The 24,450-nt window shown below is 39.4% G+C and overlaps 1 protein-coding gene across 2 annotated transcripts in view; it reads left to right on the forward strand.

Moving 5' to 3' along the window:
* Positions 1 to 2,714: 2,714 nt before the first annotated feature.
* The window catches only part of rabgap1 (RAB GTPase activating protein 1), a 75,257-nt gene continuing 53,521 nt past the window's right edge, over positions 2,715 to 24,450 (forward strand). The window contains exons 1-6 of one of the 2 annotated variants that reach the window (XM_085463407.1): positions 2,715 to 2,841; positions 17,193 to 17,428; positions 19,695 to 19,724; positions 20,743 to 21,004; positions 21,316 to 21,529; positions 21,655 to 21,829. In XM_085463407.1, coding sequence (XP_085319533.1) covers positions 17,276 to 17,428; positions 19,695 to 19,724; positions 20,743 to 21,004; positions 21,316 to 21,529; positions 21,655 to 21,829 — 834 coding nt within the window. In that variant the 5' untranslated portion in view covers positions 2,715 to 2,841; positions 17,193 to 17,275. The remainder of the gene's footprint in view (positions 2,842 to 17,192; positions 17,429 to 19,694; positions 19,725 to 20,742; positions 21,005 to 21,315; positions 21,530 to 21,654; positions 21,830 to 24,450) is intronic. The other variant, XM_085463408.1, reaches the window with a different exon arrangement.

A 24,450-nucleotide genomic window follows, 5' to 3' on the forward strand; every position in this document is an offset into this window, starting at 1 on the left:
GCACTCAAAATATAAAGTGCATGGAAATAGTTAAATGAAGTATAACTACATAAAACCTGAGTAAAGTACTTGCGTTAATGGTCCTATCTGTGCTCTCATCCAGTGGTGGGATTGTACTCTAGTCCAATGCATTTGGGGTGCAGGCAACTAGAGAAGGAGAACCATGTTTCAGAGGGACCATGTACAACCGATTCATCCCTTCTATACATACCCCTGGGCACCATCTACACTGAAGTACTGCAAAATTCTGGGTTTACATTTGATTAACTTGAGTGTGAACTATGGAAACAAAGACTGAAGAGACTGAAGAAGTCACTTGGATGTGTTGAAACGTTTCTCCCACTGAAAACGCTACGTCCAGATGAACAGACTCAACTTTTGGAGATATGGAAACAAAGGTTCTTCTATGTAGAAGTGCATGAATTAATACAAGAGGAGAACATATCATTATTTTATGACTGTACCAACTATTGTACTATTAAGCCAAGGAGTTATATGGTCAGCATCAGCACCACATATGTTTACAACACTAAGAAAAGGAATGAGCACTCAAAGGTAAGAACTTGGGACTTCTGTGAAACCCCAGTCTGCCTTGTCATGAAAGAATGAAACATTAGTGTTTGAAGCTGCTGAAATCCAAGAATAAAGCAACAGGAAGTCTATGTGTAGTTGCACACCCTGAATATTTCATGATTACACCTACTTTCAGAGGTGGGACCAAGTCATTGTTTTGCAAGTCTCAAGTAAGTCTCAAGTCTTTATCCTCAAGTCTCAAGTCAAGTCTCAAGTAATGTCAGGCAAGTCAGAGTCGAGTCTCAAGTCACTGGTGTAAAAGTCCGAGTCAAGTCACAAGTCTGAAACTTTGAATTTCAAGTCCTTTCGAGTCTTTAAAAAAAAAAACGAAAAAAGAATGTTGCAGTTATGCTAAATGTAAATATTAGACCATGTAATTTTAAAATCTGTGTTTTTCTCAACACATGACAAAATAGTGAACTTAGAAAATATACACAAATTGTGAAATTGCACCTCTTTAAAATGCAGCTCAATTAAACCTAGCTCCAAGAATAATTTTCACCGACAGTTCTGAGATAAGCTGCATGTTATTCTTGGATGCGGTTGTAGGACCGGCTTTAAAATCGCATGACAAAAATATCATACACATTAAAAAGAACTGCATCACCAACGTAGCCTGGACAACATTTGCTAGTTAGATGAAGTCAGCTATCTCATCGTAGCATATTTATATGCATATTTATAATTATACGGTTCTTGGAGTGAGTGCATACACTCATGAAGTTTAGTAACTTCAGGTCACTGCAACAAGTCCAGGTACAGTTTACCGACGGATGGGTGCAGGACCTTGAAACGCACCGTGTAGAACGAAAGACCATCGTACGTATCATAAGTTTACCAGTCTCACAAATTGTCTTCATAAATACACATTCCTTAACCGTTTATTAATAGGACCTTTGAGCTCAACGGTAATTAATTAGCAGTGGAAATAATTTCTGGTAGCATCACAGAAATGTAGCAGTGACAATAATATTGTATGCTGTAATCGTACTGGGCAATTAGTGATACAAAAAACCTGTTTTATCCTGTGAATAAAAGTATGTTTTTGTCAATGTACCATAATAACAGAAGCGAAACACAATATTCTGTCAGGACAATTCACTATTTATGCACAATAAATAAAGGAGCATAGCGCCACAATTTCTGTTCAGCGCCAGACTTGCTTGTAACCTATATCACCAATTATGTTAAGAAAAATGACGTATTAACTACTAAAAAACACTGACCTTCGTGTAAATGCTTGGAGCAGACTAACCTGTGAGCTGGAGTGTTCTGGGACGTTATATTTGATCTTTGAATGGCTGCAATCCAGGCCACCCGTCGCCTCTTTGTTACTTCGGAAACATGGCTTGAACAATTTCTCTTCAACAACGTAATCCGATAACAACCGATCTCTTTACCCGTCGGCTTCCCGTGGCTGTCATGCGACCGGCTATTGCAGTTAATAATACAACAGCTTCTTGACATTTTTGTGTTTCTTTTTATCGCTGTATAACTGATTTCAATTGAAAGCCTGCGTGCGCTAGTACCTCTTGCCACGAGTTCCCAGAATCCTTTGCGGTTCTACCCGTGAATGACGTCACATTTTCAATCTCTATATAATATGCATGTTAAATTTTATATTTGGGGTAAAATATCAAGTCTTTTCAAGTAAACCGGTTCAAGTCCAATTCAAGTCCCAAGTCATTGGTGTAAAAGTCCAAGTCAAGTCACAAGTCTTAGAACATTTTTTCAAGTCAAGTCTAAAGTCATAAAATTAATGACTCGAGTCTGACTCGAGTCCAAGTCATGTGACTCGAGTCCACACCTCTGCCTACTTTCTCACCTGACAGCAGCAACTGTATATGATATAGATATGAAATAGATAAGAAAATCTATGAAATAGATATGGAAACCTCCATCTATACCATAAAAACCTCCAGAGCCAAGCACAGACATTCACGCCACTTGCAACTGCATTTATTTTGAAAAATGGAGAACAGACTCCTACTTGGCCCAGTGTGTTTGACACTTCTCATTTAAGATGAGCCCTGACTTAAAAAACAAAACAAAACAGACTCGTGTTATCAGTCAAAGCTGCACACCAGCCAGCGCCTCCTTTCTGCATAGACTGAGGAGCAGTGACAGACGCATGCGCGGTGTGGTTGTCAGCGGGTTGGTTGGGCTTGTGTTTACAGCTCGGCTGGATGCTGTTGTCTGCTGATGTTATTTGGGAAGTGCAATGTTGTGCCAGCCGCCGTTGGAATAAAAATAAAAGTGGGAACCAAGGTAAGCTGTTTTGCACTTGCGCACGCATTTATACTCGAGGTTAAGCGTGACTGTCTCCCTGGTCAGGAGGAAATATACCTGTTTGTTGGTTGGAAGTGCCAGAGTAGCATGGCTAGCAGGCGTTAGCTATCCAGCCATAATACTGTAATGGCCTGTATGAACACTCTGTCCATCGCGGGGCCAGGCAGCGGATTTATCTTAAAGTTATTTGCAACCCATTTACCTAAGAGTTTGCATTGATTGTGTCGTGTTGACGGAAGTGTCTGGGGAAATGTTCACTGTGCGATTAAACATTTTGGTCTGACTTTGAGGCTATAACTGCTATAGCTGTATTAGCTAACGTTAGGCAGGTTGGTGAGGGCTAACTGAAGCAGTAAGTGAACACTGGAGCTAGCGAGCTTCGCACGTTTTAATCGAGAGAAATAGATTAGTGCCTGCTCAGGGACAGGTGTGGTTTAATAGGCTGACAGGTAGCAGTTTTGCCTATATCCACATGGAAATGAATGTGAATGCTAAGCATGCCAGATTGTGTGTAGATGTTGCAGTTGTCACTGTAGTGCAGAATATGGACATATATTAATACTTATCAATGCACTCATTATCAGATCGGATCGGTCCTTCCGTATGTTATGCAGTGCGATGGGGACCTCATGAATAAAAGGTCAAATAGCCAAGCATGTACTGAAGGCATATGTGATATTAATATACAAGTCAATAACTTCATAAGATCAGCAGCAGATATTAGAATTAGGCTGTCGGTGCTTTTAACGAGCCTTTCATGCTGTCATTGTTTCAAGAAGACGGAAACTTATAGTGCTATTACAAAATGCCCTGCAGGTATTTGCTGTACTGTTATAGTCACGTGCCAAGGGAATAACCAGGGAGGTTATGAAGTTCTTTCCTGGAATAACTTTATTATTATTATTTTTTAAATCATAGGCAGTCTGCCCTGCAGGACCCATTAACTACCAAAACACAACCTTGGAACAAAACTAGCTGTTTAAATACATTAATAACATTTCGCAAAAGGCCTCATTTTCCAGGGTAGTCCCCTTCAACCTTTTAAACTAACTTCGCTGACCCTGATTTCAATATATCAGAATGAGTGTGTGCTGTGTTACAGCTTCCTCTATGCTCTGTTTTACACTGTTAACATTGCACATTGTCAGTTCTTTAATGAGACAAGTTGTGTCAACACAAACTGACCAGAAGTTATATGCCATATTCCTCTCACTTAATGCTGACGACTACTGTCTGTCTATCTGTCTGTGAGCTTGAACAGTTTCCATCAGTCAGCTGATTGTTCCTGTTGTATTTCCTGAAACTCCAGTATTACGAAGCAAAGCTCGTTGCATATAATGCATTCGGTGCATGCGCTCGATAAGAACAAAACAAAGCCAAAAAAAAAGATTAGACTTTATGTAAATATTTGTTCTATTAACCATCAGCAGCTATATTAGAAGAGGAGGAAAGCCAGCACATTCACAGCTATACTTTATGGAAGCATTATGTTATGCATGTGTTTTCTTCCACATTACACAGTAACATACATAATGCTGGTTTTACTACAGATGCTTATGCACAATAAAGTACTTTATTTGTCTGATAAACAGACCGCTATATGGAGATTGCTATGATTGTTAATTTATGTGGTGTTGATAATATCAGGAACCACTTCATTCATCACTTATGGTAATTAAAACTTATGTTATCTGTTTAACATTAATACTTTTGTGGCTTTAGGGACAACTTAAAAAGCTGCTGAGAGGCTAAGATTGGGCCGTGCCACTTCTCTGATATGTTATCTGGAAAATGTCTCACAGAGATTCTTTCTTTCCTGTATCAGCAAAGAAAGAAACGACTTACTGTAAAGTGCACTTAACAATCAAAAAAGTAAACAGCGATCACAAAAAAGTGACCAATAAACAAATACCAAACCCACTCCCCCAAATACAAACACATAAATGACATGCACAGGGGGCGATCGTGGCTCAAGAGTTGGGCGTTCGCCTTGTAATCAGAAGGTTGCCGGTTCGAGCCCCGGCTTGGACAGTCTCGGTCGTTGTGTCCTTGGGCAAGACGCTTCACCCGTTGCCTACTGGTGGTGGTCAGAGGGCCCGGTGGCGCCAGTGTCCGGCAGCCTCGCCTTTGTCAGTGTGCCCCAGGGTGGCTGTGGCTACAATGTAGCTGCCATCACCAGTGTGTGAATGTGTGTGTGAATGGGTGGATGACTGGATATGTAAAGCGCTTTGGGGTCCTTAGGGACTAGTAAAGCGCTATATAAATACAGGCCATTTACCATTTACCATGCACATAGCTCAGCTAATATAAGTATATGACATTACATTATATTATTATTAGGCCCTTACACCATAATAATAAATATCAACCACTAAAGACAATAAAGCAGAGTAAAGATGTCAAACTGAATAGATTTTAGCACCTCCCTCTATCACTACTGTTCAGATGTTTTTTTCCATATCTGGACTGAGATGCGAGTAACACCCCTCATACACACCTGTTTTTGGACAACTGATGTAGACTGAATGGCGAGGGCACCAACTGTTGTGGATTAGTGTTTCAGTGCATGTGCTGTGGGTGAGATGACTCTAATTCATACATTAGTTACATTAGAGTTCAAAAGTTCCCGGGCGTTTGATAACGGTTTACTTTTGGGGGAAATAATGTTTCCGCCAAATAACCAACGAATTGGACAAGTCTGCATCGGCCTCAACTTTGCACAACTGGATTTTGTTGCATGTACTGCTTCTTTGGAGCTTTATGGAGTTATTAAGCTCATTTGTGTCACACTGATGGATGCATCAGGGGCAATTAAGGGTTCAGTATCGTCCCCAAAGATACTGAGCAAGTGTTTCTGTGGTTAGTGAATTACCTGCTCTTCTTCCCAAGTAACAGCTATCCTCATGTTCAGTGTTAATCAAATTTAATTAATAATTAAAAAAAATGTATAGAAAAGACCTGATTACCTTCTGGATTTTAAATGTTATGACTTGGTGGATTAGACGTATTTCCGTCCTCAGTTTATGTGGCTTCTTATTAACGGTAGGGGGAAGCAGTTTATTGGTAAATAAATGTCTGCAGACTGTTGTAAAGCTATATCTAGCTAGCTGTACTGTACCTTGTATGGATGCAGCTGATTTGTATTTGATTCTTAATCATTCAGTTGCATTAGATGAATACCCACGTTGCATGAAACACTTGTGATACTCCATTAAAATCTGTGTCATCACCTAGGTGCACACAAAAACACTGAACACAGACCGAGCAGAAACTAAAAGTGGGCTCACTCAATCATCTGGACTGTTTGTGTTGAGAAGACATTAGCCTGATATCCGCAGACAGCTGGTTAGTATTAGCTGCCCAGCAGGGACCGACTGAATAAATTAGAATCCACATACTGTTCAGTCCACTTCCACGCCCTCATACTCTGTAGCTAGAGATAGCATCTCATCAACAACCACAGGCCGAGAGCTCAGATCACTATGCAGATCTGCGCCTCTTGCAAGACAACATTGTATGCACTGCTCACGAGAGTTGTCTTCTGTGTTTTTTCCTTGATACTCAGTAAATAGAAGAGCTATTTTAAGGTTAAATACATACACACACAAACCCACCCACATTTTTAGATGTGTGATCCAAAAATAGCACTCAATGTTAAGTCACCTGAAACAGAAACTTTGGTTGCATGTTAAAAGCAGGGTTAGATCATGTCATTTCAGCTGCTCATCTTATAAGGGTTGTACCTACCTCTCTATTTTTACTCACAGACCATTTGCACACTTCTTTTGAGTTATAGATGCTGTACGCTTTATTTCTTCCTTTTTCTTTCTTGCAGCCCTGCTTTGTTTTCCTGCATCGGGGCTTTGGCTTTGATAAGAAATTGCTCAATTTTTATTGTTAATTCACTAAACGACAGAAACTTTGACATACATATTTATCACTGAGGTAGGGACAAATGCAAAAGTGAGAATTCATATTCACTTTCAGTTCCATTTTCTGTATGTTCATCACACATAACTATTGTTGCATGCATGTTAACACACATCTAAGTGTCAGCTTTACTTTAAAAGCCATACCTCTATTTTTCAGAGACAACACCACTAAGTAAGTAGCTGTGAATAGCCAGTCCATGGCTGTAGCTCAGTATTTTACAGTGAACAGGTTTGTTGCAATCAGTTCTGTGTTTGTGAAATTAAAGGCAGGCCTGCCGTATTTTATTTAGTCACGTGAGATCATTTTATTGTTGAGCGCGAGTCTTTCGAGAGCATTCATGCCACTTTATTAAACCAGGGGCCTCTGACCTGCAGTGAATCTGAATGAAGATTATAATTAGATGCTCACACAGTACAAATAGAATACTGTTTATGTGTGTGTTTCTTTGATTTTGCTTTGTACTGTTACACTCCCATTGTAGTAGATGAGCTGTTCTGTCACTTTTCCTCTTTTCCTCTTTCCTCCTTTTTCCCCCCTGCTATCTCCGCCTGGCTGAAATCAGTGCTGTGAGGCGGGTTGAAAAGGACTGTGGTGCAAGCCTGAATGCTCTGCCTGTGTCTGGCTGTGTCTTCCTCTCCCTCGTGAGGTGCACACAGGGCCCAGCTGGCAGCCCAGCTGGCAGCCCAGAACAGCCCGTTCAGCTGGATAGCAGTGGGAAGCAAAAAAAAAGAAAGAAGAAGCAGGCATGTGTTTCTAGTGTGTGTATTTTTACACATGGGTTAACATGGTATCCTCCTGTTTTCAACTTAAAATAAACTAAAGTGTGTGAGCCACTTTAAGGGATACACAGACCTCACCACTTTACTACTGTTATCGCTTTGTGTTGATTTATAGTTGATAAATGAGTAGACGATGTAGGTTGTAGTCCTGAAAGAAGATACTCAAAATGAACCTGGCTGCATTTTAAGGCTAAACGTGAGCTTACTTTATTTTCCTCCTTGACAGGGTAAATGTAACTTATATTGGTTTTCACATTTGTAGCATCTCATAGACATGCAGAGTATTCATGTTGAAGTCAGAGAACATTTTGGGAAACAAGCTTTGGAAGAACTATTGCTGCTTCATATCCATATGAACCTATGAAATATGCTGAACAGTTGAGTTATTGGATTCATCCAGGGTGTGGGCTCTTCTCTTCTCTTCTCTTCAACCTGCTACTCAAAACAAAGAATCATATAGTGATGAGACATAAAAAGTCAAATTAAAGTTGACTGAACAAATTAGTTTAAATTTGCTAAAAACACTCAAGGTATTGGAAATGACCTCCAATTTAAGGCATTTTAGAACCCAGATAATTTTAATGGTCAGTATCCTGACTGACTGGCAGCGATTGTCGATCTTCTTGGAAGTGTACCAAGGCAGTGAAAAGGTTGATAAGGAACAGTGTATCTTGGCAGGAGCAGGCAGAGCTCTGTTGGTGAGGCTAGAAAGGAAACTGGGGTGACAAGGGAAGCATTATAAGTCTTTTGGAGCCTCCTGCTAGTCAAAGTATTAGGTTTGTGTGTGTGCATGCACGTGTTTCTCAGTGAGTGCCTATTTGTGTTCATAATACAGCTGTCTGTGTGTTTTGTAGGGTATGTGACATCCAGCACAAGTGGGCATTTTTAAAAATGTATTTTATGTATGTATGGGTGTATATAGTATTGACTGTTGTATGTGCATAAAATCAAGTTTCGCCTGGCTTTCTCAAATCAAAGTGCAAGTCTTAGTATTTACCTTAAGAAAAGCAAACAACATGCTCTCTGGACCAGCAGGCAGAAGGCCTGACTATTAGACATTATAAAAAAGGTGGACATGGCTTTGGGGTCTGAAAGACGTGAGAAAACTGCCTCCGGGCTTGTGCTGACGAGTTTGTGGGCTTGGTTTCAGAAATAAGTTTCAGGATATGACTTATAATATCCAGCTTATGACTTGTAATGGGCAAGTGTTTAGCCAGTGAGCATGCAGTTTCATAAATCCACCTCTCACTTCTCACATCCAGTTTCAAAATGCTAAGATGAGCAATGGGAAATCGCTTCACAATGGGACTTCAGAAATCAGCGAGTGATGGCACTATAGCTATCCCTAAAGTTTATTTTAGCCATCTTTCCAAAAGTAGTTAAACAATTTGGAAAAAAAATATAAACAGTTAAAACAGGAATAAAGATCTGGACGAATGAAATATGTTGCTGTATGTGAAAAAGTAATTGTCCCTGTCCTGATTTCTTAGGTTTTGCCTGTTTTTACAACACTTGAATATTTCAGATCATTGAAAAGAGTTTAATGTTAGTCTAAGATAACCCATAAAAATTATTTAAAAAAAAAAAAAATTAATTTAATAAGAGGAAACGGCCACCCAAACCTTTCTGGCCCTTTCTCAAATCTTTCAGCCCTGGTTGCTACCAGACCTGCTGGATCAGTTAAATAGAACCTGTCTGACAATGTAAGGTAGGCTCATAGAATGCTCTCAGTCATTGACATCTGAGCGTTCTTAGGTGTCCAAAAAACAACACAAAGGCTCATCTCACCTTTGCCTCACCATAATGATCCCCAAGACTTTTGGGGAAATTTCTGTGGATTGACAGTCAAAAGTTGGACTTTTTTGGAAGATTTGAATCCCACTGCAACTTGTAACAAACTAACACAGCATTTCATAAAAAGAACATCATATCAGCAAACATGGTAGTAGAAGTGTGATGGTCTGGGGCTGCTGTGTTGCTTCAGGGCCTGGGTGACTTGGCATAATTAATGGATCCATGAATGCTGCTCTTTACCAGAAAATCCTGAAGGAGAATGTCTGGCCATCAGTTTATCCCCTGAAGCTCAAGTGCTTTAGGATTATACAGCTTTACAGTAATTCTGAACATACGAGCAAGGCCACCTCTGAATGGTTAAAATAAAATGTATTTTGTTTATTTATTTATTCAAACATAGGTTCATTTAAAAACTGTATTTTGTTAGATCTGAAACATTTAAATGCAACAAAACACTAAGAAAGCAAGAAAGGGGCAAGTACTTCTTCATGCCACTGTAATTTAATATTATTTTACCTGTTTGCTTTAATATGCACTACTTTCGAATTATGCTAGGCACTTTTGCTCTTTCTCTCTCTCTCTCACTCTCTCTCTCACACACACACACACACACACACACACACACACAAGCCAACTGTGCTAAAAATGGACAGCAGCTGTCTTTGAGCCAAGAGTAGTGTAAACATCTGCAAAGTATCCTCAAGACTGAAAGCCTGCAGGGATGAAAGAGACTGGGGATTGATGCAAAGGACCATGTCTGAATGCTACTGAGTCTGATGCTTAGTTTTCTTTTGGACTGGTATTTGCTTTACTTTGTCAGATATTCTCTTCAATTAATATTATTTCATATGGAACAAGACAGTTGCCAGACCAAACATCCAAGAGCACAAAATGAGAGTAAACCGTCATATCGCAGAAACCAGTATAGATTTGGCTTATTAATAGCTACAGTTAGTAGTTACAGTTAATTAGTCTTATTGAGGTGTCTATAAAGTATACTGGGATTAGAAAATCACCAAACTATGTATGAAATAACAGCAATGACAATGTTTTAAAATGATCTGCTCAGCAAAGCTATCAGCAGAGTAAATAAGCTGCCAAAGAAGCACAGTCCATAGACACGCATGCAACCGTGTTGTCTGTTGCAACATAAGTAACAACGCCCATGCAGAATGAGAGTTATCATTAAATATTCTCAGTATATACTAGTTTTAACGATATATTTGTGTTACTTTGTACCTACATTGTACACAGTGTATCAAATTATTGTTGCACAACTAACCTGTAAGGTAGGGTCTAAGCAAGTTGTGGTGTGTTCGTCCATTTGCTTTATAGTGTTTATGCTAGTGTGGGATGTTAAAGTAGCACTGCATATTTTTGTTGGTCATTAATATTCAGAAAAGGCAGAATAGATTATAACAGGTATGCATGGGAGCACCTTTTTTGATTAGAAAGTGAAACAGGTGGAGAAGGTAAATAGAGGTGTGTGTGTGTAATTTGTGTGCACAGTCCCTCATTACAAAGTGGGTGAAACATAGTTTCTAACTCCTTGGCATTAATTATGATATTTATCCAGTAAAGGTTAGCATAATTGGCTGTCAGCTGAATGGTCTTTGTGTTATGATTGTGTTATAGCTCATTCAGACTAGAGTCGAAATAAGACAACCTTCTTGCAACCAGGAAAGGTCAAAGGTTGCCTGGTGATTGTGTTTAACTTTGTCATATTTGGCAACTGATTGCAAGTAGTTGCAGCTACCAACTGGTTGCCAAGAAGTTGGCCATGCTGATTTTTTTTTTTTTTTTTGCTTTTCATACACATGAAACATAACAAATGTTAAATAAATCTATTTATATGTGGTTATTTATAATTCTTTACTAGGAAAATATGACAATTCAGTTTAAACATGATCTTGCTTTATTGCCACAACAGGTCGCACATTACTTGTTTTACCCGACTCTGCTCAGATCAGCGGGTTGTTGTGTTTGTGCCTTTCCAAATAGATGTTGCCAACAGGGAAGTTGGCACACTAGTTCTAGCCTCACTTGATAATTGTACCTTGTTTTGCAACACAAATTTAAAAAGAAAAAAGCATAAGAAACAAAAAAAAAAGCCAGAATATTTAGAGGAGTAATCAGATTTTAATTTCCTCAGAGTGGTTTGAAATGATAAAGAGAGCACTTTAATTTATATAGTGCCAATTCACAACAGGTGTGCCCTCAAGGTGCTTTTAAATTGTAGGGTAAAGACCTATAACATAAAAAAAATCTCAATCAGATGGCTCTTTATGAGCAAAGACTTGGCAACAGTGGGAAGGAAAATCTCTCTTTTAACAGGAAGGATCCTGTGGCAGAACCAAACTCTCACAAGGGCAGTCTTCCCCGACCAGGTGGGGGTTAGGAGAAACAAAGGCAAGTAGAGGGAAACGGGGCAAAATACACATGCGAGAGAACCAGTTTAAAATTATTTACTATATGAATGAATAAATGCACTAGTGCTGTATAATTATATCGAGAGTGAAAAAGACTTTAATGAAGAATAAACACTTAGTCCACCAGGGGAAACCCACAGCTGTCTAAGCATATTGCAGCATAACTAAGGGATAGTTCAGAGTCACCTGATGCAGTCCTAATTATAAGCTTATCAAAAAGGAAAGGTTTGAGCCTACTCTTGAAAGTAGAGATAGTGTCTGTCTCCCAAATCCAAACTGGTAGTTCTGCCTTCCATTCTGCCTTTAGAAACTCTAGCAACCACAAGTAAGATCCTGAGATCCAAGAGCTCTGTTGGGACAATATGATACTATGAGGTCTTTAAGGACACGGGGTCTGATTACTCAAGACCTTGTAAGGGAGAAGAAAGATTCTAATTTCAGTTCTGGATTAAACGGGTAAAAAGAAGATAATATGGTAGAAACATGCTCTCTTTCTTGTCCTGTTTGTACTGTCGTTGTAGCATTTTTGCAACCTGAAAATAATGCATTACAATAGTTCAGCCTAGAAGTGATAAATGTATCAGTTAGTATTTCAGCATCACTTTGAGACAGGATGTTTCTAGAATTAGTGATATTGCACAAATGTGAGCAGTGCTACAAATCCATGTAATACTCACATTGAAAGGCACATCCTGGTCATGATTCCAAGATTCCTCTAAGTGTTACTGGAGGCCAATGGCAATGTCATCCAATGTAAGCATCTGTTGAGATGCTGTGTTTCTAAGATTTTTAGGACCGAGTACAATAACCTCAGTTTTGTACGAGTTTTGAGGCAGAATATTAGAGGTCATCTAGGCATTTGTCCTTACAGTTTTTTACAGACGCTAGGACACATTTCTCAATACTTAGGTCACTTTTGCAAAACTCCTCACACAGTGAGCACAACAGAAGTCTATGTGGGCCAAACTGAGGATCAGTTATCATTGTTTTGGCACAAAATGCATTCAATGACTACATCTCTCAAATTTCATGAATTATTTTCTCACTCAGACACAACAACTGCCAAAAATCTTTGTACATACAGGACATTTTGCATGTACTTACATACTGTTTTCAAAACTGTTAAACTTATGGCCAAAACAATAACACAATGCAAAACTTAAAAAGACAGCAAAATTCAACAGCAATATTTTATTGAAACATATTTTAAATCTAAAAATGCAGTTTAACCAGCCACAGCTGATTCTCATTGTAGATGAACATCTACACAGGTGTTACTCCTTCAATTTTTCAACTCTTTCAATTCTGGCATGCCAGAAGATTATTTCCTAGGTGTGTTGGCCTAGATGACATAAGATGTGATGTGGATGAGAACCTCCGGCCAAATGGAGAAGACCGAGTAGATTAGCATTACTATTGTATGTGTATCAGTGGATGGTGTGTATACAAATTCTTGTATTTTGGGATTACTTAGTGCAAAAAAATAAAAATACATAAACAAATATTAACGAATTCTGCATGATGTCTGATTCATTCCAGTAACATATATTGAAATTATAAACAGAGATGTGTCCTTGTTTTACACAAGAAAACGCTGTGTAATGCTACATGTTGTTAGTGTTTTTTAGGTCATTGTTTTGTGGGTGACAAAGTGTGTTTGTCGGCTGTCAACCTTTGCTAGTGTTCTGGAAGAATGAGTTTATTTGAGACCTGAATAAAGTCTTTTGGTAGTTGTAGTGCATTTTGAATGTGAAATGAACTGCTTTGCCAAGCTGAAGGTCAGTTAGGAGAATTGTGTGAAGAGTTTTGCAAAAGTGACCTAAGTATTGAGAAATGTGTCCTAGCGGCTGTAAAAAACTGTAAGAGATTCTGTAACAAACCACGGCAGACCCGGCGACGCATCCATACGCTTTTCAGCATTTTTTATCGACTCTCGGTTGCTGTTCACAGTCACACGCACACACAGCTGCAGCTTTCCAGCTCGCAGCTGAACACACTGACAACAACCAAACCAGGACCACACTAACACCGTTGGGGAACGCTGGTGGCAGTGGCGGCGGTGCCGGCCAGGACCAGGCCCGAGCGGCCAGATTCTTCGTGCAGGCGGCGTGATGCCACCACCTGTTCCCACTGTGTGCCCACCATTTCGGCCACCATTCGGGCCAGCTCATCCACTTGCTGGCCTGGTTGTGGGTCCGTCATGCCTCCCATCCTGGGTTTCGGCACTACTGTGACAAACCACGGCAGACCCGACGAGACATACATGCTTTCCAGCATTCTTTATTGACTCTCGATTGCTGTCCACAGTCACACACACACACTGCTGCAGCTTTCCAGCTTGCAGCTGAACACACTAACAACCAAACACAGGACCCTACACCAATTTTAAGCTGGTGAGGCAGGATTGTGATGCCGTGCAGGTGTGTCCGCCTTCCCTGCCGTGGCACTGCCGACTACACTCCGCCACACATGCCTTTACACATGCCTTTACACATGCCTGACATCATCTGCATAGCTGTGAAAATGTTCCTTCGAATGATACTGCCTAAGAGAAGCTCTTAAAAAGTATTGGTCCCAGCACAGAGACCTGTGGAACTCCATAATTAACCTATACAATTAACCTATTGTTGTTAATTATTAGAGGTGGGAATCACCATACAACTCACGATACGATATTATCACAATACTTAATGCACGATACGATATTATTGCAATTTTTTAAAATATTTTGCGATATTCAGATTCTGTACATAAAGGTAAACTTTATCAATATTCATTTTATCTAATATCAAAGTCTCACACTCAGTCTTTCTCTCATTTCAGTCAGTTTTATTGTTGACAAACTGAACGGTTTGTATTACAGTCTAGTCCAACTTAACTGAATGCAACCATCTGGTACAATTATAGCTATTCTGAACTATGCAATTTATGAAAACTATGCAGCCCCTTCAGCAACTGAAGAATTTGAAAGTAAATTAAAACAAAATATAATTTTACATTAAATAAAAAAAGTTTTGAACTTAATTAAAATAAAACATGTCTTAAATTAAAATAAGTAAACTGTCATGTTTATTGCTGCCAAAAAACAAGTTAAACACATTTGGACAGTGAAGAAATGTCAGGATTCTTGCTCAGAAAAAGGATCAACATGCTCTGAAGTCAGAGCATGTTCCAGTCCACAAAAAATGGTTTGTAACAAAATATCGATTTCTGCTGTCCCTGTATCGATACATTATTAGCAAACAAAATATCACGATACTACACAGTATCGATTTTTTCCCCCACCCCTATTAATTATGGAGTCTGAATTATTGTGTACTGTGAGAATATGACTCAAACCACTGTAGCGCAGTATCTTTAATACCGAATCTCTGTAATAAAGTATTGTGGTCTACAGTATCGAGTCCTTCACTAATGTTGCTTGTGTACTGTGATGATCTCTGAAACCTGAAATTCTTAAAATCAACCATTCATCTACAGGTGATCAGTTAGCTGCTTACAACTACTCTTTCAAGAATTTTTGAAAGAAAAGGAACACTGAAGATTATCCTATAATTAGCTAAGACAGCTGGGTCAACTAGAGGCTTTTTAAGTAATGGTTTAATTACTGCCACATTAAAGGCCTGTGGTACATAACCCGCGAATAAAGATAATAAAGTGAATACGGTTGATGGTTTTGAGGAAGTATTTACTGAAGCTAACTTTGAAAGATCAATTGGAGAGTTAAAGTTTAAAATAAATAAGAGCAGTTTTATAGGTGCTGTACATAATGATACATCTGTGGGACTGCTGTGAAAAATTTTCTTCTCTAATGGTGAAAATTTTAATTGTGAAGAAATTCATGAAGTCATTACTAATTAAGTTCAACAAAGCTCGGACTCTTTCTCAGCCTGGCTAGAGTGCTGAAAGGAAACCTGAGGTTATTCCTGTTTTCTTCTAATAGTAAGTGAATTAATGTTGCATCTTTACAAGGGACTTTTTTTTTTAAAATAGAGCGACAAATTATTTTTCCAAGTCAAATAAAGGTGAAACGCTAGTATGGGCAGAAATCTGTGCCATCAGAAACTGAATTTGAATAAGTTAAATTGCTCGGATTGAATCTGAATTGTAACTTGAATAAATGCTTTTACAAACTGAATATGAATTAGCCTAATTTGAAATTCAATTTATTGGTTTGAAAATGATCATCACTGAATTGAAATTGAATTTTATATTTTGAAAATGAATTCATTTGCTTTGAAACCGTAGTTTATCCTTTAAAAATTTAGCGAGAGCCACAGTATCCAGAGACGTACACCGAGAGGATAAACCTTAAGCTGTCAATAATAAATTGCAGCCTAAAAATAACAATCATATCACCAGCAAAATCACGTAACCTCTAATATAGACGTTTATTTTGGTTCAGTGTGACTGTGTTTGTGTTATCTCTAATAATCCAGATTGACCTTTTGTCCTGATACTTTCTCATTGTTAAACCTGCTTGCTTTGGGTGGGTTTTTTTCCCCAAAGCAAGAAGGGCAAGGGCAAAGGTGGACACTGAGAAAAATAGATTGCAGGGTGAGTGATGAGGCAAAAAGAGAAGTGAAAGAGGGAAAGGGAGGAGCAGCGAGAGGAAACGGCCAGAAATGCTTATGGGTGTTTCCTGCCACCTCTCTTATTTAGAAGTTACCTCATGCCTCAATACTAATAATAGAGCTTTGCCTGGATTTCCCTACCTTAATGCTAATTCTTATCTCAGTGTGAACTACACAGTGGCATCCCACAGTCGTAATTTACCAGCAGAGTCAAAAGTTGTTATTTGCAGTTGTGGTGGCTGGTTGGTGTTGCAGGGATGCATTTAGGAGTGCATGTACTGCAGTTAGATTATTTAGTGTGTGCTTTTACATTGTTCAATGTATTTTTGTGAACTTGTGATTCATTAGTGTGAAACCACAGCTGAGACTTTGTAGACGGAACATGGGTCAAATAGATGGTTGTAAAAAGTTGTCTTTTTCCTTACTTCCTCACTGTCATTCGCATCACCATAGCTTTGCAATGCATGTAAAATCAAGCTGTTTTTGCAAACTAGTCTACTTTATTCTTCTGAAGCATATAAAATTGCTTTAAATGACCCACAGATGCTTTTTCTTTGATTTTTCTGGTTTCATTGCTTCATCATTTTATTCTCTTGTCTATCACCTTCACTTGAACTAAGCTTCTTTTTGCGCTCTTTTGTTTTTTTGCCTTTCTCTGGGTAATGACCTCTTTCTTTGGGGTGTTCAAAAGACCTCTAAAAGTGAATCACAAGTACTTTCACCATTTTTAGAGCCACTTGCCTTTCTATAAGATGCTTTTCATGGATCTCATCTCATCATGACTGTTTTCTGCTTCTTTCTTTTTATTTATTTTTTTCTAGGGGATTTTGCTCATCATCTCCCACCACTTCCGCCTTCCGTCTTCCATTCATGAGCAGCGTGGCTGAATTTAACAGCGGCAGCCATGGATGACAAGGGCTCGGTGGGGAAGATTAGCGTGTCTTCAGACTCAGTGTCCACTCTCAACAGTGAGGACTTTGTCCTTGTGTCCCGGCTGGGGGACGAGACACCCTCCTCTACTAATAATGGTAGTGATGACGAAAAGACAGGACTGAAGGTAAGGTTGGCTGGGTGTAGGTACGGATGGAAGTGCAAGGTAGAAAAGGGGGACTTGTTGGAGATTAGGTGCACTAATAGTCACTTAGGCACAATGGCATAAGGGTCTTCCCATTAAAAAACTTCCATGAAAAGCCTTCCACCTGACACCCCAGGAATCAGCTTTTTTTTTTTTTTTTTTTTTTTTTTTTAAGATAAATTTACAATTTTACATAAGTAGTTGCAAGTTTACTTTCATATTTCTAACATTTATTACAAGTTAGAGGGTCTCAAAGTGGTTAGAGGGGTTCAAAAAAATTTTAATGCATGTTTTTTCCAGCATTTGAGCATCAAGATGACGGAGTATGTTGTAGTTTCAACAGCAAAACTGCACCATATTTATGTCTACGACATAGAGTAGCAGAAACAAGCATTGGCACCCGAGGTGTGTGTGTGTTTGTTTTTCTTTTTTAATTTTACTGAAGAAACCTTTATCAAAACATAGTGAGTGCGTGATATAAGAGGTCCTGTCTTTATTTACACTTTTTTTCTTTATCTGAATTCACACTCATCTTCCAGCTGCAATTTCTTGAGGGTCATTCATTTGCTAATATAGTCCTATTTTAACACAACACATAGGTTATGTAAAATGGAGAAACATTGGTGAAACGTGTTCTGCATAAGGGTCACAGAGGGTCAGGTGGGAACTTTGTTTTAGATTAGGCTAATTTTTTAATAGATAGATTTTTTTATATGGCCTTACCATTAAATTCCAGAGGTGTTTTTACTTTGAATAGACTCATTAATAATAACAGTTAAGATGGCCTGATCAGATAAGTAGAATAAACTGTACAGTATAAAGTAGGAAACCAAACGAGAATGTCCAGCACACTAAATGGTGTGACTATTATTACCTTGTGTGTTAATTAAATCTGATGGACCATGATATATCAAAACATCTCAATGTTTATTCATCTTTATTTATTTGTTAGAAATAGAACTCATAAAAAAGCAAATTAGGAATTACAGTTTATACAGATTCATGTTGCTAACATACTGTTTTCATTACTAACAACCATCTTTTTTTTCTTTTTTTTTAACATCTAGCAGGGTTTGTTAATTTCACACTCTTAACCATAAACCAGCATTTATTGTTTTGCTTCCTCATTCTCACTTTGCCTTTTTTGCCGTAGTTGGTCATAGTTGGTGTTTGTATTTGCTACTTTTAATGACGAAGCCCTTGGTGATTTGTGCACATCCACATAAACTGAGGGTAAATTGTCTGGTTAAGTTTCCCTGTGCTGTTTAGGCTGCAAATGAAGGATGTCATTCATGCATCCACCGCCAGATATTGTTGCCACTGAGTGTGATTAAGTTGGATGCTATTTAACTTTGGGAGACCGTTTCCCAACTGCTGTGTCAGTCAGGTGCTTGTGTTTAAATGCGTAATATGATATTGTGCTATAGCGAGGCTGACTTACAGCTTGTTTTCTATGGTTGAATTCACTGCTCAACTTTGAAAGATATCCAGGTATTGTGGTGATATAACCTTGCTTTGACCCATTGCTGGGGAAAATATCGGTGCTTTGTGATGCGGGCGTGGCTCTTTTCACAATATAAAGACTTTCTAGGAAATAATTGTGACTGCCAGCCACTATCCTGTGTGTGTCCCTAATGGGTTCAGATTACCTCTCTTCGCCTCTTCTGCTCGATCTCTTCACAGGATGCATTTTGTCCACGTGTCTCTCAGTTTAGTTGTTATCATGTTTCTTTTTATTGAGTTGCCTTAAGAAGCGGCCTCACACGTTCGGACTATTTTCATTACTGTATGTCACTCATGTACGATACCTGTTTGTTTGTAAAGAAAAGTTATTCTGTAAAGTTCCCAGAAGATGGCGCCAGCAGAGCATAGATGTTCAATATCCATTCGCTAGAAAGTTGCTCTGCTTTGACCTTCTGTCGTGTTCTGTCTTTTGAGTTTTCATATTTCATTCATAAGACCAGTGTCTGTAAAAGCATCACAGCTCTTTTTTTATGGACAATAAAATCAAGTTTTTGCGCTGCGTATTTTGCCATCGTCTGCCTGCTGTCAGATGGTTAAAAAGCAGAACGTGACACACATCCTCTGTTCTCACAATGTAATGGCGAAATCACTCCATCCACTGGCACGCGGTCATCCTGACATCATGTTTTGGTTTTTGCCGACACACTCTTGTGCACATCTCCCTCCAGTCAGCCCATCCAGTCAGCAGAGGAGTCAGTGTCTAAACTTGTTGTTTGTTATGCAGGTGATTTCTGAGGAAGGGGTCAGCTTTAAGGTCAGTCTCTTCTCTCGCTCTCTTTCCTTTCCTCAGCTTCTCTCTTGCTTGTGAATATTATTCACCTTATTCTTCCTGTGATGTGATTCAGTGGTGATTCTGTCTGTGATTATTTGTGCTTTCTGTAATTTTGCCGTCTGTCCAGCGATGGCCTCAGCTCTTTAATACTTTGGATTTGATGATGTTAGAATTAGACTGTAGGCTGTAGTTATGCAACAGTCGCCCAGGCTTGTAGCACTTCCTGTAAAGGCCCTCTACAGCTACACAGTTACAAAACGTCAGAAGTGTGAACGTCAATATAGAATTGATAGCACACTTACGCTTGTTTAGAATGCTTTTTCTTTTTTTTATCATGTTAATAGTCCTGTATCACTAAGATAATTGGCAGTGGTAGTATCCATCCTGCAAATATATTAAGATAATTAAGTCCAGCAGCAATGGACAAATGACCTCATTCTTTTCTGCCAAAGACATAAATTAGGTTTTACTCTATCTGTTTGGAAAAATGTTCTATATTTTTACATCATTTTTGTTATCCTTAAATGATCAATACAACAGTGACCCCTACCGGCTGATCTCCTTTTCTTATACAGCTTTTGGATGCTGCTGCAGCAGGCAGGGAACAGGCATTTACCTCACTTTGTGCTGTTTGGCCAAGCTCAAGGTTTCAGTTGATACTTTCATTTATAATCAGTGTTGGCATAACTCTAAAGTCTTGATACGTCCACCCAAAGTGATCTCAATACAATGTACTAATATTGAAATATACCTAAGATACATCTTTAATGGCCAAACTGAAACAAGTGATTCATACCTTAAACACGCTGCAGTCGCTCAAAATACATTTCCATGTCACTGTTATGGGCAAGGCAACTGCATGTTTCTGCAAACTGCAAAACTCAATAATAATTCTTAATTCTGGTTAAATTGTTTGTTTGTTTTGTGCTTTTTTTGTGGTTGGGTGCATGATTATTTCTGTGTGTGTGTGTGTGTGTGTACACCTATGTGTGTGCATCAGATTGTAGGCAATGGAAGTGAGCAGCAGCTTCAAAGGGAGCTAGAAGATGTCCTCATGGACCCATCAATGGCTGACGCTGGCCTTGCGTCAGAAGCAAGGATGGATGATCTCGGTAGGGGCGATCATGCCCTTTATACCACAGCGTCACCTGTAGCCCCAGGCACTGACCCTCTGAGCGCACCCCCACCGCCACCCAAGCTGGAAATGGTGCTTCCTGTTCAGACAGCCCAAGAGAGTGAGCTGAATGAGAGGTCATACAGAGGCAAGTCAGGATGAGATGAAGTTGAATCATATTTATACCGACAATTTTACATCACATGTTTTAAACCATCCTGTTTCCTCATTCGTTTTGTTTCCTAAAGGATGAGGACTGTTGTCATTTTGTTCTTGGTTTCCTTGAATTTCATGAATTTTGCCAATTGATGTTATATTTTTTCCTTAAGCTTCTCTTACTTTTCCATTCCTTCTTTCTAACCTCCTCTCGCATGAAACTGTACAGCTGAAAGATTATAATAGATGTCATAATATTATCCTTTTCTTTCTTTCACTGCCTGTCTTTTCTCATAACTGCAGCTGATGAATCATCATCAGAATGTAGTCCTGGCAGCCCCATCCCAGATGAGGACAGCGTCGTGTTCAGCCAGCTGACATATCTAGGATGTGCCTCAGTCAATGCCCCCCGGAGTGAGGTAGAGGCCCTCCGTATGATGAGTATCCTCAGAGGGCAGTGCCAACTCCCCCTGGATGTTACACTGTCTGTGCCAGGCGTGTCTGAAGGGACTGTCAGGTAGGGCGAAAATATAGATTTTCGGTCAGTTGTGTGGATTAGTTCTAGTGCAGATGTCCAAACTTGGTACACTCTTGTTTCTTTTAAGAATTTAAACAACAGTAATTTTATTGGTGTTTTAACAGGTTGTTGGATCCACACAACAACACTGAGATTGCCAACTATCCGATCTATAAGATTTTGTTCTGCGTACGAGGCCATGATGGCACACCGGAGAGTGACTGCTTTGCCTTCACTGAGAGCCACTACAATGCTGAGATCTTCAGGATCCATGTTTTTCGCTGCCAAATCCAAGAGGCGGTAAGCATTCACTGATTATGCAACTGTCTTTGTCTAACTTAATACCACTATGTGGTATATAAGGCACTCTTTTCCAAGCTAAGGTCACAACAACAACTAGAGTAGCCAACCCCAAAAAGTTTGCAAGCAATGTAGTTGCTATTCAGTTAGTGAACAAAAGGGGGAGTGAAAGCTTCTTGATTTTATATATGGCACTGCCGTCTCTTCTTTTCACACTATTGCACCCCTCAAGTACAAATACATGTGCACACACTTGAGTTGTGGACACGGCAGCTCTGGGGGTGACCTGATGTGGCATTAGGACGCCGGTGTTGGTTTCTTTGGGTCTTGTGGGCCACGGGCACTCAATCAGTGGAGAGTTTGTGGATTCAGTCAAAGTCAAGTTTTCTGAACCTTTTATGATTGCGATAATTCAAGAAGGAAGTCTGGGGTAGGACACAGCTCTTAGGCAGCATGGCTTAGGTTGGTGATGTGTGTTAAATTAACATTCACATAAATGTCCCAAAACAATTTCCTAGCCTGTAATGAGATGATTGGTGTATCTGCCGATTATTGTAATGCTGTGTATGCAGTAGGTTCAGCAGAAATGTAAAGGAAGAGAAGAAGGTACCCGCTCATGAAACTGGGTTAAAGCTCTGCTTTCAGTGTTCAGTGACCTGATTTCTTCATCATGAAAGCCGTCTCCTTCAGTGTCACAGTGAGCCCCCAGACACTTCATCCTGTTATCCAGTTTCCGAGACTCCGATCTGTAATACACATACTCACTAAAACACTGATGCAAATACTCTCACTCAAATTAAAAAATATTCTGGACATCTCTGTTCTCTTCTTGGCACTCTTCATCTTGCACCCACCCTTCTCTTCCTTCAAGTGCCATAGCAACAAACCAGTCCACAGCATCTCCTGCTTTTTTGGGTCTCCCTTTCAGATTATTAGACTGTAGCGAGTCAGCCCATTGGTTACCCGTTCGTTTGGGGAGAAAGCTGCTCTTGTCATATGCATCACATCAGCTTCAACTTCACAGTAAACAGTTGACAAAAACTTGCCTCTCTCATCCAGAGATGTGTATCTATTTCTATGTAATTCACATCAGTTCAGCTCCAGTAGATGGGTTTTACAGAAGTATTCTAGGATCCTAAGAAGCTGATGCAAGTGAAACACAAATTGGCAGCTGAAGCTGATTTTTACCGTGACATCATTTAAGAATGTCTCAAAGCTTCGTGTGCACGGAAAGTACATGAAGAAAGAAAAAGCTGGCAAGTGTGAAAAAACATCCCGGGTGGAAATAAAAACAGTGTAACAAGACATTTAACACGCACCAGATCCTTAAAGGCTGCATTTTTTTAGATACGGATCAAATCCAAACTTCTTATGTAATCGATTTCACAAGTTTGAGTTGAGATCAGGGACGGACTCTTTGAATGAAACTCCAGTTGTTGGGAGTAAAGGATGAAATAGTTGCCCTTTTGTTTTTGACAGCCTCTTTTGCAGAGAAAACCTGGTATTAGTTGATAAGACCTTAATGCTATTTTGGCTTGTGTGGGGCTATTTGAAAAGCACTCTGTATCAAACTAAGTTCTGCCTGCCCCGATTAGTTCTGGCGTACAACTGCCTACAGAGAGTTCCTTCGTGAAAAATGAAGATGTTGACAGCTGATCAGTTTTAAGCAGCACAGAACAACAGTCCCATTGTATTACATGTACCAATACAGGGGGTAATTTCCCCCCCCCCCCCCCCCCCCATCTAGCTCTACTCATCCCCCATCTCTTACATCCTGTCCAGTGTTGTTTCTCAATAAATAGACCTCCTGCGATCTCCTAACATCCCTGTACTGTACCAGAGATAAAACAAAGACTTTCTGTAGCAGAGGTTAGAAGCTGCTTTGTACTCTGGTCTCGTGAAAGAGCCGAAGAGCATTGTTATTTATTGATAACCGCACTTTCCCCCACCCCACCCCTCTAGTCACTGACCCCCCATGAGCGGTGCTGTTTACCGGAATTAGAAATGATCCAAAACCACTCTGCAGTGGTCCTCTAGTTGGGGGGATAGCTCTGTTTATTATCAGCCACATATGTCTCTTTAGTAGTAAGTGGACAGAAAAAAAAACTTTGCTCGCTGTGAAACCTGTGCATTTAAAGTCCCCTCAGTGGAGACGATGTAAATAAATTATTACCACCTTGTGTTTTCACACTTGGCAGACTCAAGCTCTGTCTCTAGCTCTTGCTCCTCTTGAGACTTGGCAAACCTCTGGTACAGCTTGCTTTATGTTACACAGGAACAACACCCCCACACTCAAAGTTCAAAATTAAATACAATTCAAAATGGTTAATCTGCTGAAGGTCTCTTCTGTTCCTCATAATTATGACCAGACAAATTCCACTTCGACCACTTGCACTATCCTTGTCTATGGTTACAGCACAGGAAACCTAAATCATTTGGCTGGAAAGCTTTAGCTTGTTAGTATTCTTCCTCTTTAACACTTTCAGTTTTTTTACTTTGCAACTGTTATCTTGTGTTTATACGATGTTTTGTTGAGTTTGCCTGTGTTTTTTCTTTGACACTCTTAAATTATATGTCTGTGTTAGAAGACCTTTAAATTTATATTGTCTTTTGGGATAGAT

This window comes from Copadichromis virginalis, linkage group LG7 (assembly GCF_057382275.1).
Source record: "Copadichromis virginalis isolate Kocher_CV1m ecotype Utaka linkage group LG7, C_Virginalis_male_GT1.1, whole genome shotgun sequence".
NCBI classification, from domain to species: Eukaryota; Metazoa; Chordata; class Actinopteri; order Cichliformes; family Cichlidae; genus Copadichromis; species Copadichromis virginalis.